The sequence below is a fragment of the Chrysemys picta genome, chromosome 17 (assembly GCF_011386835.1).
Source record: "Chrysemys picta bellii isolate R12L10 chromosome 17, ASM1138683v2, whole genome shotgun sequence".
Taxonomy (NCBI): domain Eukaryota; kingdom Metazoa; phylum Chordata; order Testudines; family Emydidae; genus Chrysemys; species Chrysemys picta.
The window spans coordinates 895,869-918,757 of NC_088807.1; the positions used below are offsets into that span (position 1 = coordinate 895,869).

At 66.5% G+C, this 22,889-nt stretch overlaps 1 protein-coding gene across 1 annotated transcript in view; it reads right to left on the reverse strand.

Moving 5' to 3' along the window:
- Positions 1–111: 111 nt before the first annotated feature.
- LTBP4 (latent transforming growth factor beta binding protein 4) overlaps positions 112–22,889 on the reverse strand; it is a 38,433-nt gene continuing 15,655 nt past the window's right edge. Inside the window, 26 exon segments of the mRNA XM_065571632.1 lie at positions 112–1,104; positions 3,759–3,899; positions 4,229–4,675; positions 5,172–5,324; positions 6,930–7,079; positions 7,698–7,826; positions 8,323–8,391; positions 9,143–9,346; positions 13,331–13,474; positions 13,692–13,817; positions 14,162–14,293; positions 14,601–14,732; positions 15,081–15,203; positions 15,756–15,881; positions 15,959–16,073; positions 16,075–16,085; positions 16,476–16,595; positions 17,550–17,675; positions 17,919–18,044; positions 19,069–19,194; positions 19,385–19,510; positions 20,172–20,297; positions 20,449–20,577; positions 20,901–21,005; positions 21,442–21,600; positions 22,279–22,443. Of these exon segments, the coding sequence (XP_065427704.1) occupies positions 950–1,104; positions 3,759–3,899; positions 4,229–4,675; positions 5,172–5,324; positions 6,930–7,079; positions 7,698–7,826; positions 8,323–8,391; positions 9,143–9,346; positions 13,331–13,474; positions 13,692–13,817; positions 14,162–14,293; positions 14,601–14,732; positions 15,081–15,203; positions 15,756–15,881; positions 15,959–16,073; positions 16,075–16,085; positions 16,476–16,595; positions 17,550–17,675; positions 17,919–18,044; positions 19,069–19,194; positions 19,385–19,510; positions 20,172–20,297; positions 20,449–20,577; positions 20,901–21,005; positions 21,442–21,600; positions 22,279–22,443 (3,665 nt within the window). The 3' untranslated portion in view covers positions 112–949.

Below are 22,889 nucleotides of genomic sequence, written 5' to 3' on the forward strand. Positions count from 1 at the left end.
TGTGGGCCGGGTGCTAGCCCCACGGTCCCAGGAGAAGGGCTGGGGGTGGGGGTCCAGGGCTGTGACGGGGGGAGATGACCCTGCCCCCCCCAACACTGCACAGATGCTGCATTCCTTTTATAGAAAACCTTTATTCCTGTAACACGGGGGTGGGGGAGGCCCAGGGGCCGGTAGCTACAGCAACCCCCGGTCCCCGGGGCTGAGTGGGGGCCATGGTGCTGCCAGGCCTGTTAACCCTTCGCTTCCCACCAGGCCCAGGCAGATGCCCCATTCTCAGGGCTGTGCGCCTGGGGAACCCCGTCCCTCACCAGTGGGCCTCAAGCCCCCCAGACCCTCCCGCCAGGCTGGGCCCTCCGGGGCTATGCAGGAGGGTGAGGCTGGTTCTCCCAGGGGTGGGAAAGGGGGGGTAAATTAGACGCCAGACCCCAGGGCCCCCCCCCACCCCATGGGGAACACTTGGCCAAAGCGCCCTCCAGTTGCCGCCTAGCTCCTGCACCCCCTCTGTCCCTGGGGCCCCCCCATCTCCCCATCCTGCTCTGGGGGGAGCCCCACACTCGTTACCCCATTCAGAGCCGTGGATGCTGGGCCAATGGCCTCAGAGGGCTGGGGGGAGTCTAGGCGAGGGGGCTGGGGGGCCCACTGACTGGAGAGAAGCCTCACGTGGCCCCCCGGGGACGGACAGTGACCCCCCCCTCCCCCGGAGTCTGCCTGCTGGAGAGGACAACAGGGTAACAGCCTCCTAGTGCTGCCGGCTGGAGTTACCCCCTGAGCCCGGGGGGCCGGCTGGGCTTAGCACGGACGGGGGTTCACGCCCCAGGGGGGGATCGCTTGGCCCCAACCCCTGGGGACTCCCCCCCCTTGCCCCCCGTCTCCGGGGTGGGCAGCCCGAGAGCCACACAATAAATACCTCCCTGCCCCCGCCCCCCGGCACGGGCTCTCGGGCCGCCCCTCAGGCCCGGGGCCGGGCGGGGACGCAGGCGTGGGGGGGCTGGCTCAGGACGGAGCCGCGGGGGCAGAGGCAGCGGTAGGAGCCGGCCGTGTTGAGGCAGCGCCCGTTGAGGCAGAGCGCGGGGGGGCCTTCGGCCTCAGCGCACTCGTTGATATCTGTGGGGAGGAGAGGGAGAGGGTGAGGGGCGCAGGTGGGTCCCTGGGGCCTTCGCGGGGGGGGGGGGGGGGGGCTATGCGGGATAGTCAGAGAATCGGGGGGGGGGGGGACTGGTCATGGGCTGGGAGTCAGGGCCTGGGGGGCTCACCCAGGCAGGCCATGGGGCAGTGGAGGGGGACTGGCCGTGGGGCAGGGTCTCACCCAGGCAGGCCATGGGGCAGGGTCTCACCCAAGCAGGCCATGGGGCAATGGAGGGGGACTGGCCGTGGGGCAGGGTCTCACCCAGGCAGGCCATGGGCCTGTGGAGAGGGCAGGCCATGGGGCTGGGCAAGGTCTCACCCAGGCAGGCCATGGGGCAGTGGAGGGGGACTGGCCGTGGGGCAGGGCTCACCCAGGCAGGCCATGGGGCAGTGGAGAGGGCAGGCCATGGGGCTGGGCAAGGTCTCACCCAGGCAGGCCATGGGGCAATGGAGGGGGACTGGACGTGGGGCAGGGTCTCACCCAGGCAGGCCATGGGGCAGTGGAGAGGGCAGGCCATGGGGCTGGGCAAGGTCTCACCCAGGCAGGCCATGGGGCAATGGAGGGGGACTGGACGTGGGGCAGGGTCTCACCCAGGCAGGCCATGGGGCAGTGGAGAGAGCCGGCCATGGGGCTGGGCAGGGTCTCACCCAGGCAGGCCACGGGGCAGTGGAGGGGGACTGGCCGTGGGGCTGGGCAGGGTCTCACCCAGGCAGGCCATGGGGCAGTGGAGGGGGACTGGCCGTGGGGCAGGGTCTCACCCAGGCAGGCCATGGGGCAATGGAGGGGGACTGGACGTGGGGCAGGGTCTCACCCAGGCAGGCCATGGGCCTGTGGAGAGGGCCGGCCATGGGGCTGGGCAGGGTCTCACCCAGGCAGGCCACGGGGCAGTGGAGGGGGACTGGCCGTGGGGCAGGGTCTCACCCAAGCAGGCCATGGGGCAATGGAGGGGGACTGGCCGTGGGGCAGGGTCTCACCCAGGCAGGCCATGGGCCTGTGGAGAGGGCCGGCCATGGGGCTGGGCAGGGTCTCACCCAGGCAGGCCATGGGGCAGTGGAGGGGGACTGGCCATGGGGCAGGGCTCACCCAGGCAGGCCATGGGGCAGGGTCTCACCCAAGCAGGCCATGGGGCAATGGAGGGGGACTGGCCGTGGGGCAGGGTCTCACCCAGGCAGGCCATGGGCCTGTGGAGAGGGCCGGCCATGGGGCTGGGCAAGGTCTCACCCAGGCAGGCCATGGGGCAATGGAGGGGGACTGGCCGTGGGGCAGGACTCACCCAGGCAGGCCATGGGGCAGGGTCTCACCCAAGCAGGCCATGGGGCAATGGAGGGGGACTGGCCGTGGGGCAGGGTCTCACCCAAGCAGGCCATGGGGCAATGGAGGGGGACTGGCCGTGGGGCAGGGTCTCACCCAGGCAGGCCATGGGCCTGTGGAGAGGGCAGGCCATGGGGCTGGGCAAGGTCTCACCCAGGCAGGCCATGGGGCAGTGGAGGGGGACTGGCCGTGGGGCAGGGCTCACCCAGGCAGGCCACGGGGCAGTGGAGGGGGACTGGCCGTGGGGCAGGGCTCACCCAGGCAGGCCATGGGCCTGTGGAGAGGGCCGGCCATGGGGCTGGGCAGGGTCTCACCCAGGCAGGCCACGGGGCAGTGGAGGGGGACTGGCCGTGGGGCAGGGTCTCACCCAGGCAGGCCATGGGGCAGTGGAGGGGGACTGGCCGTGGGGCAGGGCTCACCCAGGCAGGCCATGGGGCAGTGGAGGGGGACTGGCCGTGGGGCAGGGCTCACCCAGGCAGGCCATGGGGCAGTGGAGGGGGACTGGCCGTGGGGCAGGGCTCACCCAGGCAGGCCATGGGGCAGTGGAGGGGGACTGGCCATGGGGCAGGGCTCACCCAGGCAGGCCATGGGCCTGTGGAGAGGGCCGGCCATGGGGCTGGGCAGGGTCTCACCCAGGCAGGCCATGGGGCAGTGGAGGGGGACTGGCCGTGGGGCAGGGCTCACCCAGGCAGGCCATGGGGCAGTGGAGGGGGACTGGCCATGGGGCTGGGCAAGGTCTCACCCAGGCAGGCCATGGGGCAGTGGAGGGGGACTGGCCATGGGGCTGGGCAAGGTCTCACCCAGGCAGGCCATGGGGCAGTGGAGGGGGACTGGCCGTGGGGCAGGGCTCACCCAGGCAGGCCATGGGGCAGTGGAGGGGGACTGGCCGTGGGGCAGGGCTCACCCAGGCAGGCCATGGGGCAGTGGAGGGGGACTGGCCGTGGGGCAGGGTCTCACCCAGGCAGGCCATGGGGCAGTGGAGGGGGACTGGCCGTGGGGCAGGGCTCACCCAGGCAGGCCATGGGGCAGTGGAGGGGGACTGGCCGTGGGGCTGGGCTCACCCAGGCAGGCCATGGGGCAGTGGAGGGGGACTAGCCGTGGGGCAGGGCTCACCCAGGCAGGCCATGGGGCAGTGGAGGGGGACTAGCCGTGGGGCAGGGCTCACCCAGGCAGGCCATGGGGCAGTGGAGGGGGACTAGCCGTGGGGCAGGGCTCACCCAGGCAGGCCATGGGGCAGTGGAGGGGGACTGGCCGTGGGGCAGGGCTCACCCAGGCAGGCCATGGGGCAGTGGAGGGGGACTGGCCGTGGGGCAGGGCTCACCCAGGCAGGCCATGTGGGCGGTGTCCAGCCGGAAGCCCGGGTCGCAGCGGCAGGTGAAGCCGTCGGGCACGCGGACGCAGCGCCCGTTCTCGCAGCCGTTCAGGACCCCGCACTCCTCGGCCTGCAGCCCCTCGAATTGCTCTGGGGGGGGCACCGGGGCATCAGCGCCAGCCCCCCCGCTGCTGCTGGAGCCCCTGCACACCCTGCCCCCACCCCTGCTCCAAGGGGGCCCTCTGGGGGGGCTGCCACTGCATGACCTGGAGCAGCCCCCCATGCCCGGCGTCTGCTCCTCCCCCGGCCCCCCCCTTACCCGGCACCCCTCCCCCAGCCCCCCCCTTACCCAGCGTCTGCTCCTCCCCTCAGCCCCCCCTTGCCCGACACTCCTCCCCCCAGTGCCCCCACGCCCGGCGTCTGCCGCCCCACCCCCTCCATCACCCCCCATGCCCGGTGCTCCTCCCCCCGACACTCACCAGCGTGGGTCTCGCTGGCCTGGCCCGGCTGCTCGGGGAAGGGGCTGGCGGGGTGGGGCGGGTAGTGCCAGGCAGGGTCAGGCTCAGGGTCCGGGGGGCTGCGGGGCCGGTAGGTGCGGGGGGGGTCAGGGCGCCGGTAGGGGGCGGGCGGCTCCTCCGGGCGGGCGTCCACGTAGGTCAGGTCCTCAAAGTCGCTGGCCTCGTAGGTGGGGGGGCTGTAGAGCGAGTCGCGGCGCCCGGCGTAGCCCCCCAGGGCATAGGGGTCGTAGTCGGGGCGCAAGCCGGGCTGGGGGCCCCGTGCTGCGGAGCCGGCAAACAGCTCGGGGCCGTAGGGCAGCCCGTAGCCGGGCACGAACTCCGGGCCGTATTCGTAGGGCAGCCCCAGGCCGGGCCGGGCCGGGCCGTAGCTGGGGGGGCGCAGGACATTGCACAGCGCCTCGAAGTCATCTGGGGGGGGGGAAGAGACCTTCGCTGGGGGGTGGGGACCCCACTGCAGGGGGCGGGGACCCCAGCCACCCCCCAGGGTCCCCGACCCCCACCACTGAAAGGTGCAGGACCCCCGGCTGTCCCCCCAAACCCCTGACCCCCCCAACCCCACTGCAAGGCCTTTGGCTGCCACCCCCGGGGCCCCCTACCCCTCACCCCTCTGCAGGGCCCTCAGCTGCCCCACCAGGGCCCCTCACCCCCCCATTGCAGGATGCAGGGCCCCCGGCCACCCCCCACAGCATCCCCGACCCCCACCACTTCAGGCCCCCCAGCCACCCCGCCCCACAGAATCCCCTTGGCAACCACCCCGCTCACTGGGAGGGATGTAGGAACCGTGGGGCAGGGACCCCAGGCCCCTGGCTCCAGCACTCACTGAGCAGGGGCTGAAGCGACCCTCCCGAGTTCAGCTGCCCAGCCCTAGAGCAGGGGGGGAGGGGCTGTGGGTCGGGCCCCTCACCTGAGTCTCGGGCAGGGCACAGGGCGCAGTCCATGCCCCAGGCCTCCCCGTAGAGGCAGCAGCACTCGGTGTAGGTGACCTGCCGGTCGAGGCGTGGGCGGCTGCAGACCAGGTCCGGCCCCACCTCCTGCCAGCACACGGCCTGGTTCTCGTCTGGGGGAGACATGAGTGTGTGGTGGGTTTGAGAGACAGAGCGTGTGAGCCGGTGTGACGAACTGGGGATGTTCTTAATGTTTTCTCTGAATACTGTGTGGGTGCCTCAGTTTCCCCTATGCAGCTCTTCAGTCTCTAGGTGGTGGGATAAGGGTGTATGGTTGCTGCAGAGCAAAGGGCCAGTGCACATAAATGCCCGACACTCTGTCTCCTAGCAACTGATGGCCTGGGCCCCTCCTCTGCACAGGTGCCAGCTGAAGGTGTTGGGAGACAAAGGGATCAGGTGACCTCATGGCCCAGGAAAGAGACAAAGCTGGGAGAAGGAGGGGCTGGAGGGGGTTTCAGAGTTGGAGCTACCTGGGGACTAGGAGTGAGGGCAGACGGGAGTATCGGGCTCGCTGGGCACCAGAATGGACCCAGCAGAGGGATCCGGTTCGCTGGACCTACAAGCTCTGTTTTAGACCCTGTTCCTGTCATCTAATAAATCTCTGTTTCCCTGGCTGGCTGAGAGTCACGTCTGACTGCGAAGTGGGGGTCCAGAACCCTTTGGCTTCCCCAGGCCCCTGCCTGGGCGGACTCGCTGTGGGAAGCGCACGGAGGGGCAGATGCTGAATGCTCCAAGGTCAGACACAGGAGGTGAAGCCGTGTGAGCTTCTTGCCCTGAAGACAGTCTGCTCCGAGGGAGAGGAGGCTCCCCAGAGTCCTGCCTGGCTTTGTGGGGAGCAGTTCCAGAGCATCGCCCGGGGACTCCGTGACAGCCTGACAGTGCCGTGAACATGTGATGAGTGTGTGCACGTGGTCGTGATGGAGCATGTGAGCCCCCCAGTGCCGTGCGATGAGTATGTGCACATGGGCATGATGGAGCATGAGCCCGACAGTGCTGTGCCATGAGCGTGCAACGAGTGTGTGCATGTGGGAACAACGGAGCACGTGAGCCCAGCAGTGCCGTGCCATCAGCATGCGATGACCGTGTGCACCTGGGCGTGATGGAGCGTGAGCCGGACAGTGCTGTGCGATGAGTGTGCCATGAGCGAGCCAAGGCCTGCACGTGCCCTTTCACTCTGTACGTGCGAGCGCCCCCCAGAGCTGAGTGCCTGAGTCTCAGTGCGTGTGCACGGATCTAGGGCCCTTGGGCCGGTCCCTGTTGGCGCCGGGGTGGATGACCCACAAGTTGCCTGTAATATTTTGGTGAGCGAGGTGCCCAGCGGACTGGGGACGGCGACCCTGTGGGCACCGAAGGGTTAAAGCTGCTCCCGGGCCGGGTGGAGACGCCAGGGTCGGTGACGCTGCGGTCGGGGCTGGATGGGCCTGGGTCACTGGAGGGGCCGGATGGACAAGGGGAGCCCTGCGGCCGGGGCAGCCACGGCTCGCGAAGGAGATTCCCCACCCCCGCAGGGGCTGAGCTGGGGAATAGAGGGGAGGTGTCGGGGGGCTCAGAGTTGGGAGCCAGGCCGGCAACGGGCCCACACTTGCTCCTGTGCCTGGCTGGGCACCAGGTGACTGAGAAACTCACCCGGGCCCACGCCCTGAGCATGGGTGTGGGCCCCCAGGCTGTGCGGGGGCCTAGAGCATGTGTGGGGCGGTCCGGGAGGGGGCGTCACTCACCCAGGGCCTGGCTGTCGTTGGCCACGCAGCGGCGCTGGGACCCGTCCAGCACAAGGGGGGGTGAGCAGGTGCAGTAGAAGGAGCCGATGGTGTTCACGCAGCCCCCCCCCACGCAGGGCTCTGCCTCCTCGTCACGGCACTCGTCATTATCTGGGACCGACACGGGGCGGTCACCGCGGCGTCGCCCCCACAGCCACTCCAGACGGCGCGTCTCAGAGGAGCAGCCATTGGGCCCGGGCAAGTTCGGGGGTCTGGGAGTTGGGGGTTGGGCTGGGTGGCCGGGGGTTAGGCTGGGGGGCAGGGGCTGAGTTGGGGAGGCGGGGGTTGGGCTAGGGGGCTGGGTTGGGGGGCTGGGGGGGTCTCACTGATGCACTCCAGGTGGTGTGTCTCGTAGTAGCCGTTGGGCCGGTGCTGGGGGGCCGGTGCTGAGTTGGGGGGCTGGGGCAGGAGGCCTGGGGGGGCTGGGGCTGAGTTGGGGGGCCGGGGGAGGAGGCCTGGGGGGGCAGGGGGCCAGGGATTGGGTTGGGGGGCTGGGGGGCTGGGGGAGGAGGCCTGGGGGGGCAGGGGCTGAGTTGGGGTGCAGGGGGTTGGGCTGGGGGGCCGGGGCTGAGTTGGGGGGCCGGGGGAGGAGGCCTGGGGGGGGCAGGGGGCCAGGGATTGGGTTGGGGGGCTGGGGGAGGAGGCCTGGGGGGGCAGGGGCTGAGTTGGAGGGCAGGGGAGGGGCCTGGGGGGGGCAGGAGTTGGGCTGGGGGGCCGGGGGGGTCTCACCGATGCACTCCAGGTGATGTGTCTCGTAGTAGTAGCCGTTGGGGCAGTAGCAGGAGTAGCCGGGGGCGCTGTTGAGGCAGACGCCCCCCCGGCACAGCTGGGCGCTGAAGAGCGCGCACTCGTCCATGTCTGGCAGGGGAGACACACCATGGGGGGACTGTCTGGCGTCCTCTGCCTGCCTCAGTTTCCTTCTGCACTTGGCCTCACTACCGGGGGGACAGCGCAGAGACGGGAGGGGTCTGTCACGGGGGGTGGGATGGATGGGCCAAGGGAGGGTCCAGGAGACATCGGGAGCCCCCTGGCCTGACCCCAAGCGCGGGCAGGTGGAGCCGGGGAGCCCGGCGGGGGGGGACAGAGCTCGGACCTGGGCCGCCCCTATCTGCCCCCAATGGGTGGAGGGAGACGGACGCTGGCCTCACCAGGCAGAGCAACCGGGGGGGAAGCAGCAGGGGGGAGGCATGTGGGCGAGTGGGGCCCCTGGGGTTCCTCCGAGGGGCTGTTTAATGGCTGGGGCGTGCGCCGAGCCGGTGCAGTGAAGAGCACCCGGAGGCCTGGCTCCCCCCAGCTGTCATCCACCCCTGCCCCCTGCGCAGAGCCTCCACAAGGGGCGTTAGGCAGCACCGACCTGTGAGCGCGGCGAGGGGTCCCATTGCGGCGTAGCCGTTCCCACGGGGGCACAGGGCCTGGTACTCCACTAGAACCGGAGAGAGCGCGCATGAGAGCCGGGAACCTCCCCCCGCATCCCACGGCGCCCCCCCAGCACTCACAGGGAGCCCCCGCTCCAACTGCTGGCCCCACTCCCCTCCCAGAGCCAGGAGAGAACCCAGGAGTCCTGGCTCTCAGCTCCCGCCCCAGACCCCAACTCCCCTCCCAGAGCCAGGAAAGAACCCCTGCCCATGAGCCCCAGGGTGGGGCTGGAATTGGGGCAAGTCACCCGGGCTGTCCAGAGGGACGCAGGGAACGGGGGGCAGGGCGGGTCCCATTTGGGATGCTGGGCCAGGGCTCGGGGCTGGGCACAGGGGCTGGCTGGCTTGGGAGCCACAGAGGGGCCAATATCTGTGCCCAGGTGGGGGCTGGACTGGGCCCCCCCGTACCTGTGCCCGGGTGGGGGCTGGACTCCCCGTTCCTGTGCCCGGGTGGGGGCCGGGCCCCCCGTACCTGTGCCCGGGTGGGGGCTGGGCAGGGCGCCCCGTACCTGTGCCTGGGTGGGGGCTGGGCAGGGCGCCCCTGTACCTGTGCCCAGGTGGGGGCTGGACTGGGCCCCCCCGTACCTGTGCCCAGGTGGGGGCAGGGCCCCCCGTACCTGTGCCCAGGTGGGGGCTGGACTGGGCCCCCCCGTACCTGTGCCCGGGTGGGGGCTGGACTGGGCCCCCCCGTACCTGTGTCCAGGTGGGGGCAGGGCTCCCCCGTACCTGTGCCTGGGTGGGGGCAGGGCCCCCCCGTACCTGTGCCTGGGTGGGGGCAGGGCTGGGCCGGGCAGGCCGGGCCCCAGGCGTGGCCCAGGCTGCAGCAGCACTCCTGGCGGGTGGCGTTGGTGGCCAGCACCTTCTCGCAGGCCTGGTAGTAGCACTGCTGGCGGCTGGGGTCCCGCACGGGCGCTCCGGGCTCGGGCTCGGGCTCGGGGACGGGCAGGCGGCCGGCGGGCTGGGCTGCAAGGCAAGATGGGGCGGGAAGCCCCAGTCAGACGGGCAGGCCAGGACCTCGGCCTGGCCCCACCCGGCCTGGGGAGACGCCACCCACGAGCCCCTTGTGGTCATTATGCCCCCGGTTCTTCCTAGGAATATTAGGAGACGAGTGTGGGCTAATTCTGACGGGTTTCATACAGGATGGGCCCTGCGCGGGGTCGTCGGAAAGGTCACGACGCACTGAATTGGGATGCAGGCCTCGTGGCGGGATCGGCCGTTGGGAATATTGTCTGTGCGCCTGTCACCGGAGTGTTCACACGGGGGACGCCCACTATGTTGTACTTAAAGTACATCATTTTGGTGGAGAATGCGAAAGGGGGAGCAAGCATAGAATCCACAGTTATTCTAAAACTGGTGTGCACACCGCCAGCTTTAGCAAGCCTGGCACTAGAGGAAAAAGAGCGTAAACTTTCAGTTAATTAACCAAACTCTGAAGGATATAGGAGTTTAGGTTTAAATTGTGTTATAGAGGTACATACACCCTCAGCCGTAGCAAGACTGAGCTAAAGAGGAGAACTTAGTGTTTCTCACTCTGATCCGGGGAAGGATTTGTATAACTGGTGTATGAACCCTCAGTGGTAGCAGACCGAGTAATACAGAGGGAGGCTTAGCGTCTCTCCCTCTGGCCCAAAGTGGGTTAAAAACATAAAATACAGATCTTGTTCTGTTAAACCAAACTCTGAAGGATATAGGAGTTTGGGCAGTGTAGTGTGGTTTATGTTTGTTTGTTTTTTTTGTTTTGTTTTTTGTAAGTAATATTGTGGTAATTTCACAATTTTGAAAAAAATGTTTAAGGAATGGGACCAGGAAGGGTGGGGGCTAGTTGGAAAGCCCACCCTCCTTGCTAAATTGGTAGTGGAACAAGGCTTGTGCCCATGGAAAGAAACTGTTTATTGAAAAAAGCAGGATCGGGTCCAGGCAACCAACAAATAGAGAAACTGAAAAACAGGTTGGGTACAAAGAGTTAAAACAGCACTCTCAAATCTTACAGCAGCAGTAACATCAGGAGAAAAAACATTTGAGACCCCAGAAGGGGGCAGACCTTTGGGACCCCTCTGGAGATTGGGAAGGGGGATATTTGGGATATTTGGGTAAATTCCTCCTCCCAGGGCCAAAATGCCATTAAAACAGTTAACAACAGTCCCTGCTTCTGCCTCAGATCTCCAGGCCATGGCAAAATGGCTGGAAATTTTAAAACAGAATTTTATTTTTTCTAAATGGAGTGTTAACGCCCTTTTACTGAGAGAAAGGGAGGATTTACACTCACAAAAAAATGCACCATTTAATTAGCATTTGTGCAGCCCCAAGTACCAAACACACTGTGACAGAGACCAAGCAGGTTCTGCCATGGTAAAAGCACTGTGCTAATTTGTTTCCAAGCTTCTATCTTTCAGGCTCTGAACCAGAACATCAGGAGAGCTGGTACCAGCTGAAGAGTTATAAAATACCATGGTTATAGTGTCATGACAAAGTCTGTGTTCAGTGTTCTGTGTTGCATGTTCTGTGTCTGTCTCTAGTGGTGTCCTGTGCTAGCATTGGGTCTAGAAAAAGAGGGAATACTACACTAGACAGGGCAAATGTCTTTTCCTCTCTCTACTTCCCCCATGTCCATCCAATTTATCAATCATCACTTGTGTCCAAAAAAAACTTTGGTCCCCAATGCATCAGGTTTATTTTTTGTTAGGTTCTCTAATAGTCATTTTGTTGTTAATTTTTGTTATTAATACATTTGTATTGTTAGTTACATTTGCTTGTATTATTATTAATTCCACACTTTCCTCTATGCACTCTGGTTCTACTTCCCCAAGCCCTGAAGGGTAGTTCTTGGGCCCCCATAACCTGTAAGACCTTGGCCCATAATTGTATGGCCCCATCTTTCAGGTCCCCAGAAACCTCTGAGAACAACTATTAAAAATAGGAAATTCTACAACATTTTAGCAACTGAATGTTAGTTTAAGTCCAAATCAGCTTAACCTTGCATAACAACTGTGGTACTCCTACAAAATCTTATTTGTTGTGTGTGCTTAAGAAGGTCCTGACCTCAGTGACTTTTATTGTTTGATGGCTATTGCAGCATCAAACTTGGGCCTCATTTTGTTTGTCAATGTACCCAATTTTTGTAATGGTAATGGTTTTGTTGTATTTCCAATTATTATAATGATAATTGTTTGCATTTGTGTTTATGTTATATCTGGTGTTTGGTCAATTGTAATGGTTTTAGTTATATTCACCTGGTTATAATTGTTTGGTTTGTTTGCAACAAATACAAAAGATTTATATGGTGACCACTCAAGAATTGTTCTTGAGAGGTCAAAAGGGTGACAATGTAGATCAATCTCTGATAATTTTCATATGACTTTACATTGTGCCTCTTCATATAACCTTGTGGTGGATCTACCCACGTGTGACCTCTGTTTTCATGGAACTTTGTATCAAAGCCTCATTTAGAAACTTTGCATTGCCCTTGGTAGAATATTATAGCCCCTAAGGATAGAATAAGATAGAAAAAAAAATTCTGTTTGCTAGCAGTAGAACAAGAGCTCTTCCCCCCCCCCCCCACTCTTAATCAATTGCCCTGTTGAATGAATGAGGTGTGGATGAGCAAGGCATGGAAGGCAGCACCTCCAGACAGCCTCAACTGTTGGAGAGGGGCTGGGAGCCAGACCCAAGGACAATAAAACGTGTCAAGTGGGCTCATTGAAGACAAGCAGACATACCGACGGCCTCGGGGGTTAGAAGCGAGCACATTCTTTTGGAAACACCCTCTTTGCAGCATTGGGACAACACTCAAAAGAAAGCAGCACAAAGGACCAATGGACACAGACACAGAGTTTGAATCTGGTCTAGATTTGCATAAGAGGAAAGCTGCTATAAAAGTGAGGTGTCTTGCAGAGGACCCCGGGTCTCGTCTTGTCAACATGGGAGCATCGATCCGGATCGGCAGAAGCCCGGCTCCACCCCCTCCCCCATCTAACTCACCTGGCCAGTGAAGTTAAGGGGAGCAACTAATTGGTAACAACAAGACGGAGTGTGTTTGTGTGTGTGTGTGTGTGAGTGTAAGTGTAATATATTATATGCATATGATACAGTGTTAATGAATACATGTATTACTAATAAATGTGGCGTTCTGCCTTATTCCCCCTAAAAAGATCCTGTGCAGTACTTTAAGTACAACAACTAGGCAGGATGCAGTCAGTCTAGACGGCCGGCTGGGAAGGGCTATGGGGGAACAATAGCTAATCTCTCACCGGGGAGACTTCCTGCGGGTGCTACAAACAGCCTCTGACTCATGGCTGCTATGAGATTATGGGGTCATGTGACCAAGTCACCTGGTACTGGACTCCATCTTGGAATCAGTGTTTTCCCAGTGAAAGGCTGGGAACCAAGCTTGGAGATAAAGGATTCCCGCCATATGCAAAAGCTGTTTAAGGCAGGGGAGCGACTCCTGGAAACAAGGACTGAACTGGGGGCAGGGCTGAAGCCGGGCTCGGGGGGTTTCTAGCCGGCGAGAGGAATTCCTGGGCTTTGCAAGTGCAGCCCCTCGAGAATCTCTGCAAACTGCCTAAATCCACAATTCGGGGGAGAATCTGCTGCTCCTCTCCAATCCCATTAGTATCTCAAAGCTTAGATTGCGCGTTTGTTTATTTGCTGGGTTATCTGCTTGGATCTGTTCGTTATCCCTTAACGTCTCTCTTCTGTAGTTAATGAACTGCTCTAAGATCAGAGGGTGGAAAACGTTACCGGGGGCCAAAGCTGTTGCGTCTCCCTCTCCACAGTGCGGGAGGGGGCGAATTTCATGAGCTCACGCTGTACAGGTCCCCCAGCCGACCCCCACAGACCAGCCCCCTCCCCCTGGTGCCTGCCCCCCCTCTCTGCATCCTCCCCCAGCAGACACCCCCTCCCTCCAGTTCCCAGTCCCCCCTCCCCCAGCGTTGCCCCCCCACTCACGGGGGCTGGGCAGGCGGGTGCAGCGTCCCGTCATGGGGTCGAACTCCTGGGCGCTGCTGGGGCAGATGCAGAGGAAGGACCCCTCCACGTTCTCACAGAGCTCGGCCCCACACACGCCCTGCAGCGTCTCGCACTCGTTCACATCTGGGGGGGCAGGGGGGCAGCTGGTGAGTGGGGCGGGGGGCCCACCTTCCAGCTCCCCCATCCGCCCTGTCCCCTGCCCACCCCCAGCAGCCCCCCAGACCCTGGCCTGCCCCCCAACCCCCAGCAGCCCCCCACCCCCGGCAGCTCCCCCAGACCCTGGCCTGCCCCCCGCTGCCCCCCAGACCCTGCCCCCCTGTCCCCAGCAGGCCCCCCAGACCCTGGCAGTGGCGCCCGTCACGGGCGGTCTCGTAGCCCTGGTCGCAGAGGCAGTGGAAGGAGCCGGGCAGGTTGTGGCACATGGCGTGGTCCCCACACAGAGTCCCGTTCGCACACTCGTCCACGTCTGAAACAGCCAACAGCCGGTCACCACGGCGCCCACAGCCCCCCCCACACAGCTCCCATGGCGCCCGCTGCCCCCCCATGGCTCCCATGGCGCCCGCAACCCCCCCACGGCTCCCATGGCATCCGCAGCCCCCCCCCCCCACAGTTCCCACAGCACCTGCCAGCCCCCTCCATGGTTCCCACGGCGCCCGCCAACCCCCCCCCCAGGGTTCCCACAGCGGCTGCCGCCCCCCCCCCCCAGGGTTCCCATGGACCCACTCCCATGTCCTGGTCTCCAAGCTCAAACCCAGCGCTCACTGGCACGGCCCCTCCCCAGGCAAACACCCCCTGCCCCACGGCACTCACCGACGCAGGCCCCGGCAGCACCGGCCCGGTAGCCCGGCTCGCAGGCAGGGACGCAGCGGTAGGAGCCGGGCTGGTTCTCACAGCGCTGGGCCCCACACAGGGTGCCCCCATACTCCTGGCACTCGTCGACGTCTGGGGGCGAGCGGGGGGGGGGCACCATCAGGATCCGGCTATGGGGGATGGGGGGGGCAGCTCGGCCCAACCCGGGGCTAAGGGGGGCAGGGCTGGTTCTGTGCCCTGGGGGCCAAGGACTCTTTCCAACCCCCCAGGACTCTCCATGGCCGGGGCTGGGGGCAGTTACATGGAGCAGGGGCTGCCCAGCAGGTGCGATCCCAGTGCGACCCCCAGGGAATGGGGCACGTTACCCCCCAACACTCCAGAACGGGATCCCCCCGCCCATGGGCGTGAACCTGCCAGCCCCCCGCACCCCGGCACTCACCAACGCAGGCCCCGGCAGCACCGGCCCGGTAGCCCGGCTCGCAGGCGGGGACGCAGCGGTAGGAGCCGGGCTGGTTCTCACAGCGCTGGGCCCCACACAGGGCGCCCCCATACTCCTGGCACTCGTCCACATCTGGGGGGACGGGGGGCAGTCAGCGGCACAGGCAGGGGTGGGAGGGCACTGGCTGAGCCCCCCGGGTCCGTCCCCCCCGCGGAGCGGAGAAGAGTCCAGCAGAGCAGTGACGGGATGGGACCCCGGCCTCTGGGCAGTGCTTAGCCACACCCCACTGGGAAGGGGGCAGAACACCCCACACATGGGGTGAGGGGCAGAGCCCAGGCCCTGCCCCAGGGCGAGGGGGTGTCAGGTCCCAGCCTGGATCTGCAGGGCTGCAGCAAGTGCTCTGCCGGGGCCGGGCTGGAACCAGCCACAGCAAGGGGGGACCCCAGCCCCCAGCCCACAGAGCTCCCCCCGGCGTCTCACCCTGGCAGGCGCGCTTGTCGGGGCCGGCGCGGAAGCCGGCCGGGCAGTGGCAGTCGAAGGAACCGTCTGTGTTGGCACAGCGCCCGCCCTCGCACACCCCCCCGCGCTGGCACTCGTCCACGTCTGTGAAGGGAGACACAGCTCAGCCGGCGGGATGGACCCCCCCACCCTCACCCCAGGGGACCCAGACCCTCCCCTCACATGCGTTGTGTCCTCTGCTCCCCGGACGCCTGGGTCCTCCCCCGTCCCCTCGCAGGAAGCGCCGCGGTCCCTGGACGCCTGGGTCTCCCCGCATGAGGTGCCATGGTCCCCGGACACCTGGGTCCTCCCCTATCCTCCCGCAGGAGGCGCTGTGGTCCCCGGACACCTGGGTCCTCCCCCATCCCCCCGCAGGAGGCGCTGTGGTCCCCGGACACCTGGGTCCTCCCCCATCCCCCCGCAGGAGGCGCTGTGGTCCCCGGATGCCTGGGTCCTCCCCTATCCCCCCGCAGGAGGCGCTGTGGTCCCCGGACACCTGGGTCCTCCCCCATCCCCCCGCAGGAGGCGCTGTGGTCCCCGGACGCCTGGGTCCTCCCCTATCCCCCCGCAGGAGGCGCTGTGGTCCCCGGACACCTGGGTCCTCCCCCATCCCCCCGCAGGAGGTGCTGGGGTCCCCGGACGCCCTGGGTCCCGTACCGAGGCAGGCGGTGCCGCTGGGCGCGGGGGCGAAGCCCGGGGCGCACAGGCAGGTGTAGGAGCCGTCGGTGTTGAGACATTCGCCGTGCGGAAAGCAGAACTCGCCCTCCAGGCATTCGTTGACATCTGCAAATGGGGGGGGTCAGCAGGGTGGGGGCCCGGCCTGGCCCAGCCCGGCTGGCCCCCCTGTGTCCCGCACTTACCTGCGCAGGGGCCCCCCGGCGCGCCCACCCGGTACCCCTGGCCGCACTGGCAGCGGAAGGAGCCCTCGGTGTTGGAGCAGCGGCCATGGGGGCCGCAGGGCGAGCCTGTCGCGCACGTCGTCAATGTCTGCAAGCGAGGGGCAGAGTCAGAGCGGGGGGGGGGGAACAGAGCCTGGGGGGCAGCAGCCATGGGGGGAAGGCCTACAGAGGGAGGTTGGGGGGTCCAGTGCTTGCAAGGAGGGGGCTGGGGGAAAAGCTGGGGGTGGAAGGGCAGGACGGGGCCAGTGCCCATGGATAGAGGTTGTGGGGCCCAGCGCCTGCGGGGGGGGGGGGGGAGAGACAGCCGGGAAGGGGCCTGGGGTCCGTGGGGGGGAGGTCAGCACCAGGGCCAGCCTGTACTTGTGCAGCGCGCGGGCGGGAAGGGGAGGATCGGGGAGGGCCCGCGGGGAGGGGGGGTCAGCGCCAGGGGGAGGGGTCTGTGGCCCATGGGGGGGGCAGCGCCAGGGCCAGCCTGTACCTGTGCACCGCCCGTTGCGGAGCCGGTGCCCATCCCTGCAGGGCTGGCACCTGAAGGAGCCGGGCGAGTTGACACACTCCTGCCCCGGGCAGGCCAGGCGGTTCTCGCACTCGTCAATGTCTGCGCGGGAAACGGGGGCATGGGGTTAACGACCCGCACTCTGCCCCCCCAGGCTCTTTCCCCCCCCGTGCTCTCCCCCATTCTCCAGGGCCCGTTCAGACACCTGGCCAGGCATGGAGCCCTGCCCCCCAGAGCCCCCTCCCTGCCCCTCCAGTACCCCACCCTCCACCCCCAGAATCCCCTCCCTGCCCCTCCAGTACCCCACCCTCCACCCCCAAAGCCCCTCCTGCCCCCCAGAGCCCCCTCCCTGCCCCTCCAGTACCCCACCCTCCACGCCCAGAGCCCCTCCTGCCCCCCAGAGCCCCCTCCCTGCCCCTCCAGTACCCCACCCTCCACCCCCAGAACCCCCTCCCTGCCCCTCCAGTACCCCACCCTCCACCCCAAAGCCCCTCCTGCCCCCCAGAACCCCCTCCCTGCCCCTCCAGTACCCCACCCTCCACCCCCAGAATCCCCTCCCTGCCCCTCCAGTACCCCACCCTCCACCCCCAAAGCCCCTCCTGCCCCCCAGAGCCCCCTCCCTGCCCCTCCAGTACCCCACTCTCCATGCCCAGAGCCCCTCCTGCCCCCCAGAGCCCCCTCCCTGCCCCTCCAGTACCCCACCCTCCACCCCCAGAACCCCCTCCCTGCCCCTCCAGTACCCCACCCTCCACCCCCAAAGCCCCTCCTGCCCCCCAGAACCCCCTCCCTGCCCCTCCAGTACCCCACCCTCCACCCCCAGAATCCCCTCCCTGCCCCTCCAGTACCCCACCCTCCACCCCCAAAGCCCCTCCTGCCCCCCAGAACCCCCTCCCTGCCCCTCCAGTACCCCACCCTCCACCCCCAGAACCCCCTCCCTGATCCTCCAGTGCTCTACCCTCCACCCCCAGAGCCCCCTGCCTGCCCCCAGAGCCCCCTCCCTGCCCCTCCAGTGCCCCACCCCCAGCCCCCTCCCAGTGCCTGGCAGTGCTGGCTCACCCTGGCACTGGTGCTGCTGGGGGTCGAGCCGGAAGCCGGCCGGGCAGACACACTGATACCCGCCGGGCGTATTCTCGCAGCGCCCGTAGCTGCAGGGCCGTGGGGTTTGCCGGCACTCGTCCACGTCTATGGGGGGAGAGAGAGCGACAGCGGGGGGGGGTACTGCCTGGCATGGCCCACTGCCCCCAAGCTGTGTGCTTCCTCACGGGGCAGTGCCCTGGGCCTCACAGACTCATGCCCCTGGGTCCACCCCGCCCTGGAGCAGGGACATGCTGGTGGGGGGGAAGCTCGTCCCAGTCACACCCGCCCCACATCTCAGCACCCAGACACGGGGGCAGCTCTGCACCCGCCCCCCAGCCCAGCTCTTACCCACACACTCGGTGCTTGTGGGGCTGGGGCGGTAGCCGCTGGGGCAGAGGCAGCGGTACCCGCCGGCCACGTTCTCGCAGCGCCCAGGCTCGCAGGGCTGGGGGCTCTGCCGGCACTCGTCCAGGTCTGCAACGGGCACGGCCTGGCATCAGAACTGATGGGCCTCGGGACGGGCCCCCAGGGATCCCCCCCAGGCTGTGCGGCAACCCCCTCTGCTCAGGTCTCTGCTGGAGCCATGGGGCTGGTAGCCCCGCAGGGCCCTAGTGGTGACCTGGAGCTGAACCGTCAATGGGTAAAGGACCTGGGCTAATTGCCGGGATGGTTGGGAGCCGATTGTTTCCCCAGGCCAAGAGGCTGCTGGAAACGTGCAAACACCCTGGGCCACGATCCTGCTTCATCTCAGCTCTGCTCTGGGTTTCAAGAGGGGGAAACCCGGAGCCACAAGGATTGAGATCCCCAGTCACTGACTGGGGCCACCCTGAGCACGGACATTGGACTGTAACCTCTGGACTGTTTCTAAAGACTTTGGGCAGCTACAAACTCGCCAGCTCTGCTGTGGGTCTGGACCTCAAGAACTGAACTCAAGTCTGTCCATATATTGATCTTCCACCCAACTCTCTCTCTCTTTCCTTTTCTAATGAAGTTTAGTTTAGTTAATAAGAATTGGCTGCAGCGCGGATTTTGGGTCAGATCTCAGTTATCATTTGACCTGGGTCTGGGGCTTGGTCCTTTGGGATCGAGGGAACCTTATTTCTTTTACTGGGGGATTGATTTTCATAACCATTCGTCCCCATAACGATGGCGTTGGTGGGGATACGGGGAAGCTGGAGTGTCTGAGGGAATTGCTTGTGTGACTTGTGGGTAGCCAGTGGGGTGAGACCGAAGTACTCTCTGTCTGGCTGGTTTGGTGCCTGGGTGTGCCAAGGACCCCAGCCCGGGGCTGGGACTGCCCTGCTCTGAGCGATCTGTCCTGAATTGGCGCTCTCAGTTGGGTCCCACCAAGGGCAGCATCGATACAGGGGGAACCCCCGGGCCCCGGGGGTGGGATGGGGTGTAGCCAGGAGCCCCTGGGGGCGGGGCAGTGGAGGGGCACCCCCGGGGGCAGGGAAGTCACTGGGGGCAGGGGAACCCCCCCATGGGGGGCACCTACCCAGGCACTCGGTGCCGGCTGGACTGGCGTGGTAGCCCCGGGGGCAGGTACAGCGGTAGCTCCCGGCCGTGTTCTCGCAGAGGCCCTGGGCGCACGGGCGGGGGATCTGGGCGCACTCGTCGATGTCTGCAGGGCACAGGGGGGCTGTGAACCCCCAGTCACCCCCACCCCCCATCCAGCCCTCCCCCATGGCACCACCCCACCCAGCCCCGTCTGCCCCCAGGGCACAGCTGTCTCCCAAGTGGCATCACCCAGCCCCCCCAACCTATATCATTGCCCAGCACCCCCATGGACCCCCTGCCGGGCGCTCTGTTACCGGTGCAGCTGGTGCCAGGGGGGTTGGGCCGGTATCCGGCAGGGCAGACGCAGCGGTAGGAGCCGGGTGTGTTCTCACAACGGCCCTGGGCGCACGGGCGGGGACTCTGAGCGCACTCGTCGATATCTGCAGGGCACAGGGGGGAGGAAAGAGCAGCGTCAGTGTGTGTGGGGGGGGCGGTCAGGGACTCACTCCCCCCGCCCCAAGGACCTAGGGGTGACAAAGGGGGAATTTTTTGTAATACTTTTATAAAGTCTGTGAATGCCTCAGTTTCCCCCCTCTGCAGCTTTGTTCCCTAGCGGGGGCAGGTCTGTGCTCTGGCCGCCCCCGTCTCCATGGAGCAGGAGAAGACAACGGCAGATCCAGCCACCGGGAAGCTGGAGCTGCCTCTCCCCCCAGCTGGAGCCCGAAGGACGGGAGATGGGGGGGGGGGGCAGAGGAGTTGGGGGGCAGAGGAGTTGGGCTCCCCTCAGCCTAAGGAGGGAAAGCAGACAGAGCGGACGGACAGACAGGCCTGGACAAAAGGCTTCGGTCTGGGATGGCTGAGCTCCGGCTGCCCGGAATGGCCGAGACCCTAAGGGCTGCCCAGGCCGGGCGCCAGCCAGTGACTACACCGGGCACAGGTCCCTGCGGAGCCCAGAGCAAGACCTCGCCCCCCCCGCAGCGCCCATTGCCCTGGGGCCCCCCACACCCGCTGCCCTAGGACCCCCCCCGCACCCATTGCCCTGGGGCCCCCCGCTGCCCTGGGGCCCCCTGCTGCCCTGGGGCCCCTGCGCCGGTCTCTCACCTCGACACTCGGTGCCCGGGGGGGCCGCGCGGTAGCCGGGGCCACAGACGCAGCGGTAGCTCCCCACGGTGTTCTCACAGCGCCCGTTGGCACAGGGGCGGGGGCTCTGCCGGCACTCATCCATGTCTGGCGCAGACAGACAGACAGACAGACAGACAGACAGAGACGGTTCCCTGAGCCACGGGAGGACACGGGGGGCCTCCCCTCGGTGGCCCAGAAAGTGAGGGGGCCAGGCCGAGACCCTCCCTCCCCCCGCCCCCCCCAGCGCCCCCCTCACCGATGCAGTGGGTGCCCTGGGTGCTGAGCCAGAAGCCGGGGTGACAGAGGCAGGTGTAGCCGCCCTGGCGAGGGCCACAACGCCCTGGGCCGCAGATCTCGGGGTTCCGCTCGCACACGCTGCTGGGCTCTGCCGATAATGGGGGTGATTGGTGGGTGATTGGGGTCTGCCCCCTGACCCCCTAACAGCCGCCCCCCACTCCTCCAAACCCCTCACCCCTCAGCCCCACTCTTCACCCCTCAGCCCCCGCACCCCCCAGAGCCCCCACCCTCAGCATCCCTATCCCCGCTCCCCCTCACCCCTCAGCACCCCCACCCCTCAGCCTCCTTATCCCCGCACCCCCACCTTCAGTGTCCCTACCCCTGCCCCACCCCTCACTCCTCAGTGCCCCCACCCGAGCGTCTCCACCCTCCACCTTGCCCCACACTTTTACTACCCTTCCCAATCCCTACCTGAAGTCGGCCCCTCCCGGGCAGTTTTGGGGATAGGTGGCAGGGTTGGGGGGGGCTGGGTAGGGCGCTGCCCCCCCGGTGCCGTGGGCTGGGCACTCCAGCGGGCTGTAGGGGGACAAGGAGGGGGGTGAGGATGGGGCGGTGGGGGGAGGGGAAGGGAGGGTGAGACCAAGGGACACCCGGGCACCTTCACCTCCCCTGCCCTGGGGTGGGGACCTCAGGCTCCGTGGCCCATCCAGCCCCTCTGCTGGGCTTGCCGGGGACGGGGCTGAGAAGCAGGTTGGGAGGGCACATGTTGGGCAGGAGGGGGAGCAGAGCGGGATGGATGGGAAGCTGAGGGGTGCTGTGGGGGAGGGGCACAGATGGGGGTTCTGTGGGGGGGACATGGATGGGGGTGCTGTGGGTGGGGCTTGGGGGGGAACAGGGACAGGTGGGGGAGGGGCGTGGCGGGGGGAGATGGGTGGGGGAGGGGCACGGCGGGGGAGGGAGACAGATGGGGAGGGGGCTGGGTGGGGGAGGGGCACGTCGGGGGAGCTCTCACGCCTGGCGGGCAGGGCGGGTGGGGCCGCCGTCCGCCCCCCCTGCTGGTTGGTGACGGGCACGCGGGGCAGGTCGGAGCCCAGGAAGCGAGTGTTGTAGCGCAGGTCAGAGGCGGAGAAGTGGTAGCCGGGACCCGCTGGGCAGATCTCCTTGAAGCCATCTGCACGGGGAGCGGCAGTGTCAGGAGCCCGGAGCCCCCAGCTGTGCGGGAACCCAGGCATCCTGGCTCCCGCCCCTGCTCTCACCCCTCCCACTGCCAGGAGAGAACCCCGGCGTCCTGGCTCCCGCCCCTGCTCTCACCCCTCCCACTGCCAGGAGAGAACCCCGGCGTCCTGGCTCCCGCCCCTGCTCTCACCCCTCCCACTGCCAGGAGAGAACCCCGGCGTCCTGGCTCCCGCCCCTGCTCTCACCCCTCCCAGCACCAGGAGAGAACCCCGGCGTCCTGGCTCCCGCCTCTGCTCTCACCCCTCCCACTGCCAGGAGAGAACCCCGGCGTCCTGGCTCCCGCCCCTGCTCTCACCCCTCCCACTGCCAGGAGAGAACCCCGGCGTCCTGGCTCCCGCCCCTGCTCTCACCCCTCCCAGCACCAGGAGAGAACCCCGGCGTCCTGGCTCCCGCCCCTGCTCTCACCCCTCCCAGCACCAGGAGAGAACCCAGGCGTCCTGGCTCCCGCCCCTGCTCTCACCCCTCCCAGCACCAGGAGAGAACCCAGGCGTCCTGGCTCCCGCCCCTGCTCTCACCCCTCCCAGCACCAGGAGAGAACCCCGGCGTCCTGGCTCCCGCCCCTGCTCTCACCCCTCCCAGCACCAGGAGAGAACCCCGGCGTCCGGGGGCTCACCGGAGCCGAAGAGCGGGCAGCGCTCGCAGCCCCAGCCCCAGGCCTTGCCGACGCGGCTGCAGCAGCAGATCTGTTTGGTGATGTTGCGCAGGGTGGGCAGGGAGCAGGCGCCGTCCCGCAGGACCCGGTAACAGGGGCCCTTGGCCTCCGAGATCACGTGGTGGGCTGGGGACAGACGGACACGGGGACAGACACGCTGAGCCCCCCACGGAGCCACTGCCGGGGCCCCACCCCCTGAGCCAGCCCTCCCATGGCCCATACTCTGCCCCCTTGCCAGCCAGCCCCCGCCGTCAACCCCCCCGGCCCATTCCCCGGCCCCCCCCCGCAGCCCATACTCCGCCCCCGAGCCAGCCAGCCCCGACTCTCGCCCCCCCGGCCCATTCCCCGGCCTCCCCGCAGCCCATACTCCGCCCCCGAGCCAGCCAGCCCCCGCCGTCAACCCCCCGGCCCATTCCCCGGCCCCCCCGCAGCCCATACTCCGCCCCCGAGCCAGCCAGCCCCCACCCTCGCTTCCCCGTCCCCCCGCGGCCCATACGCCACCCCGAGCCAGCCAGCCCCCACCCTCGCCCCCCCTGGACCATTCCCTGCCCCCCCCCGAGGCCCATACGCCA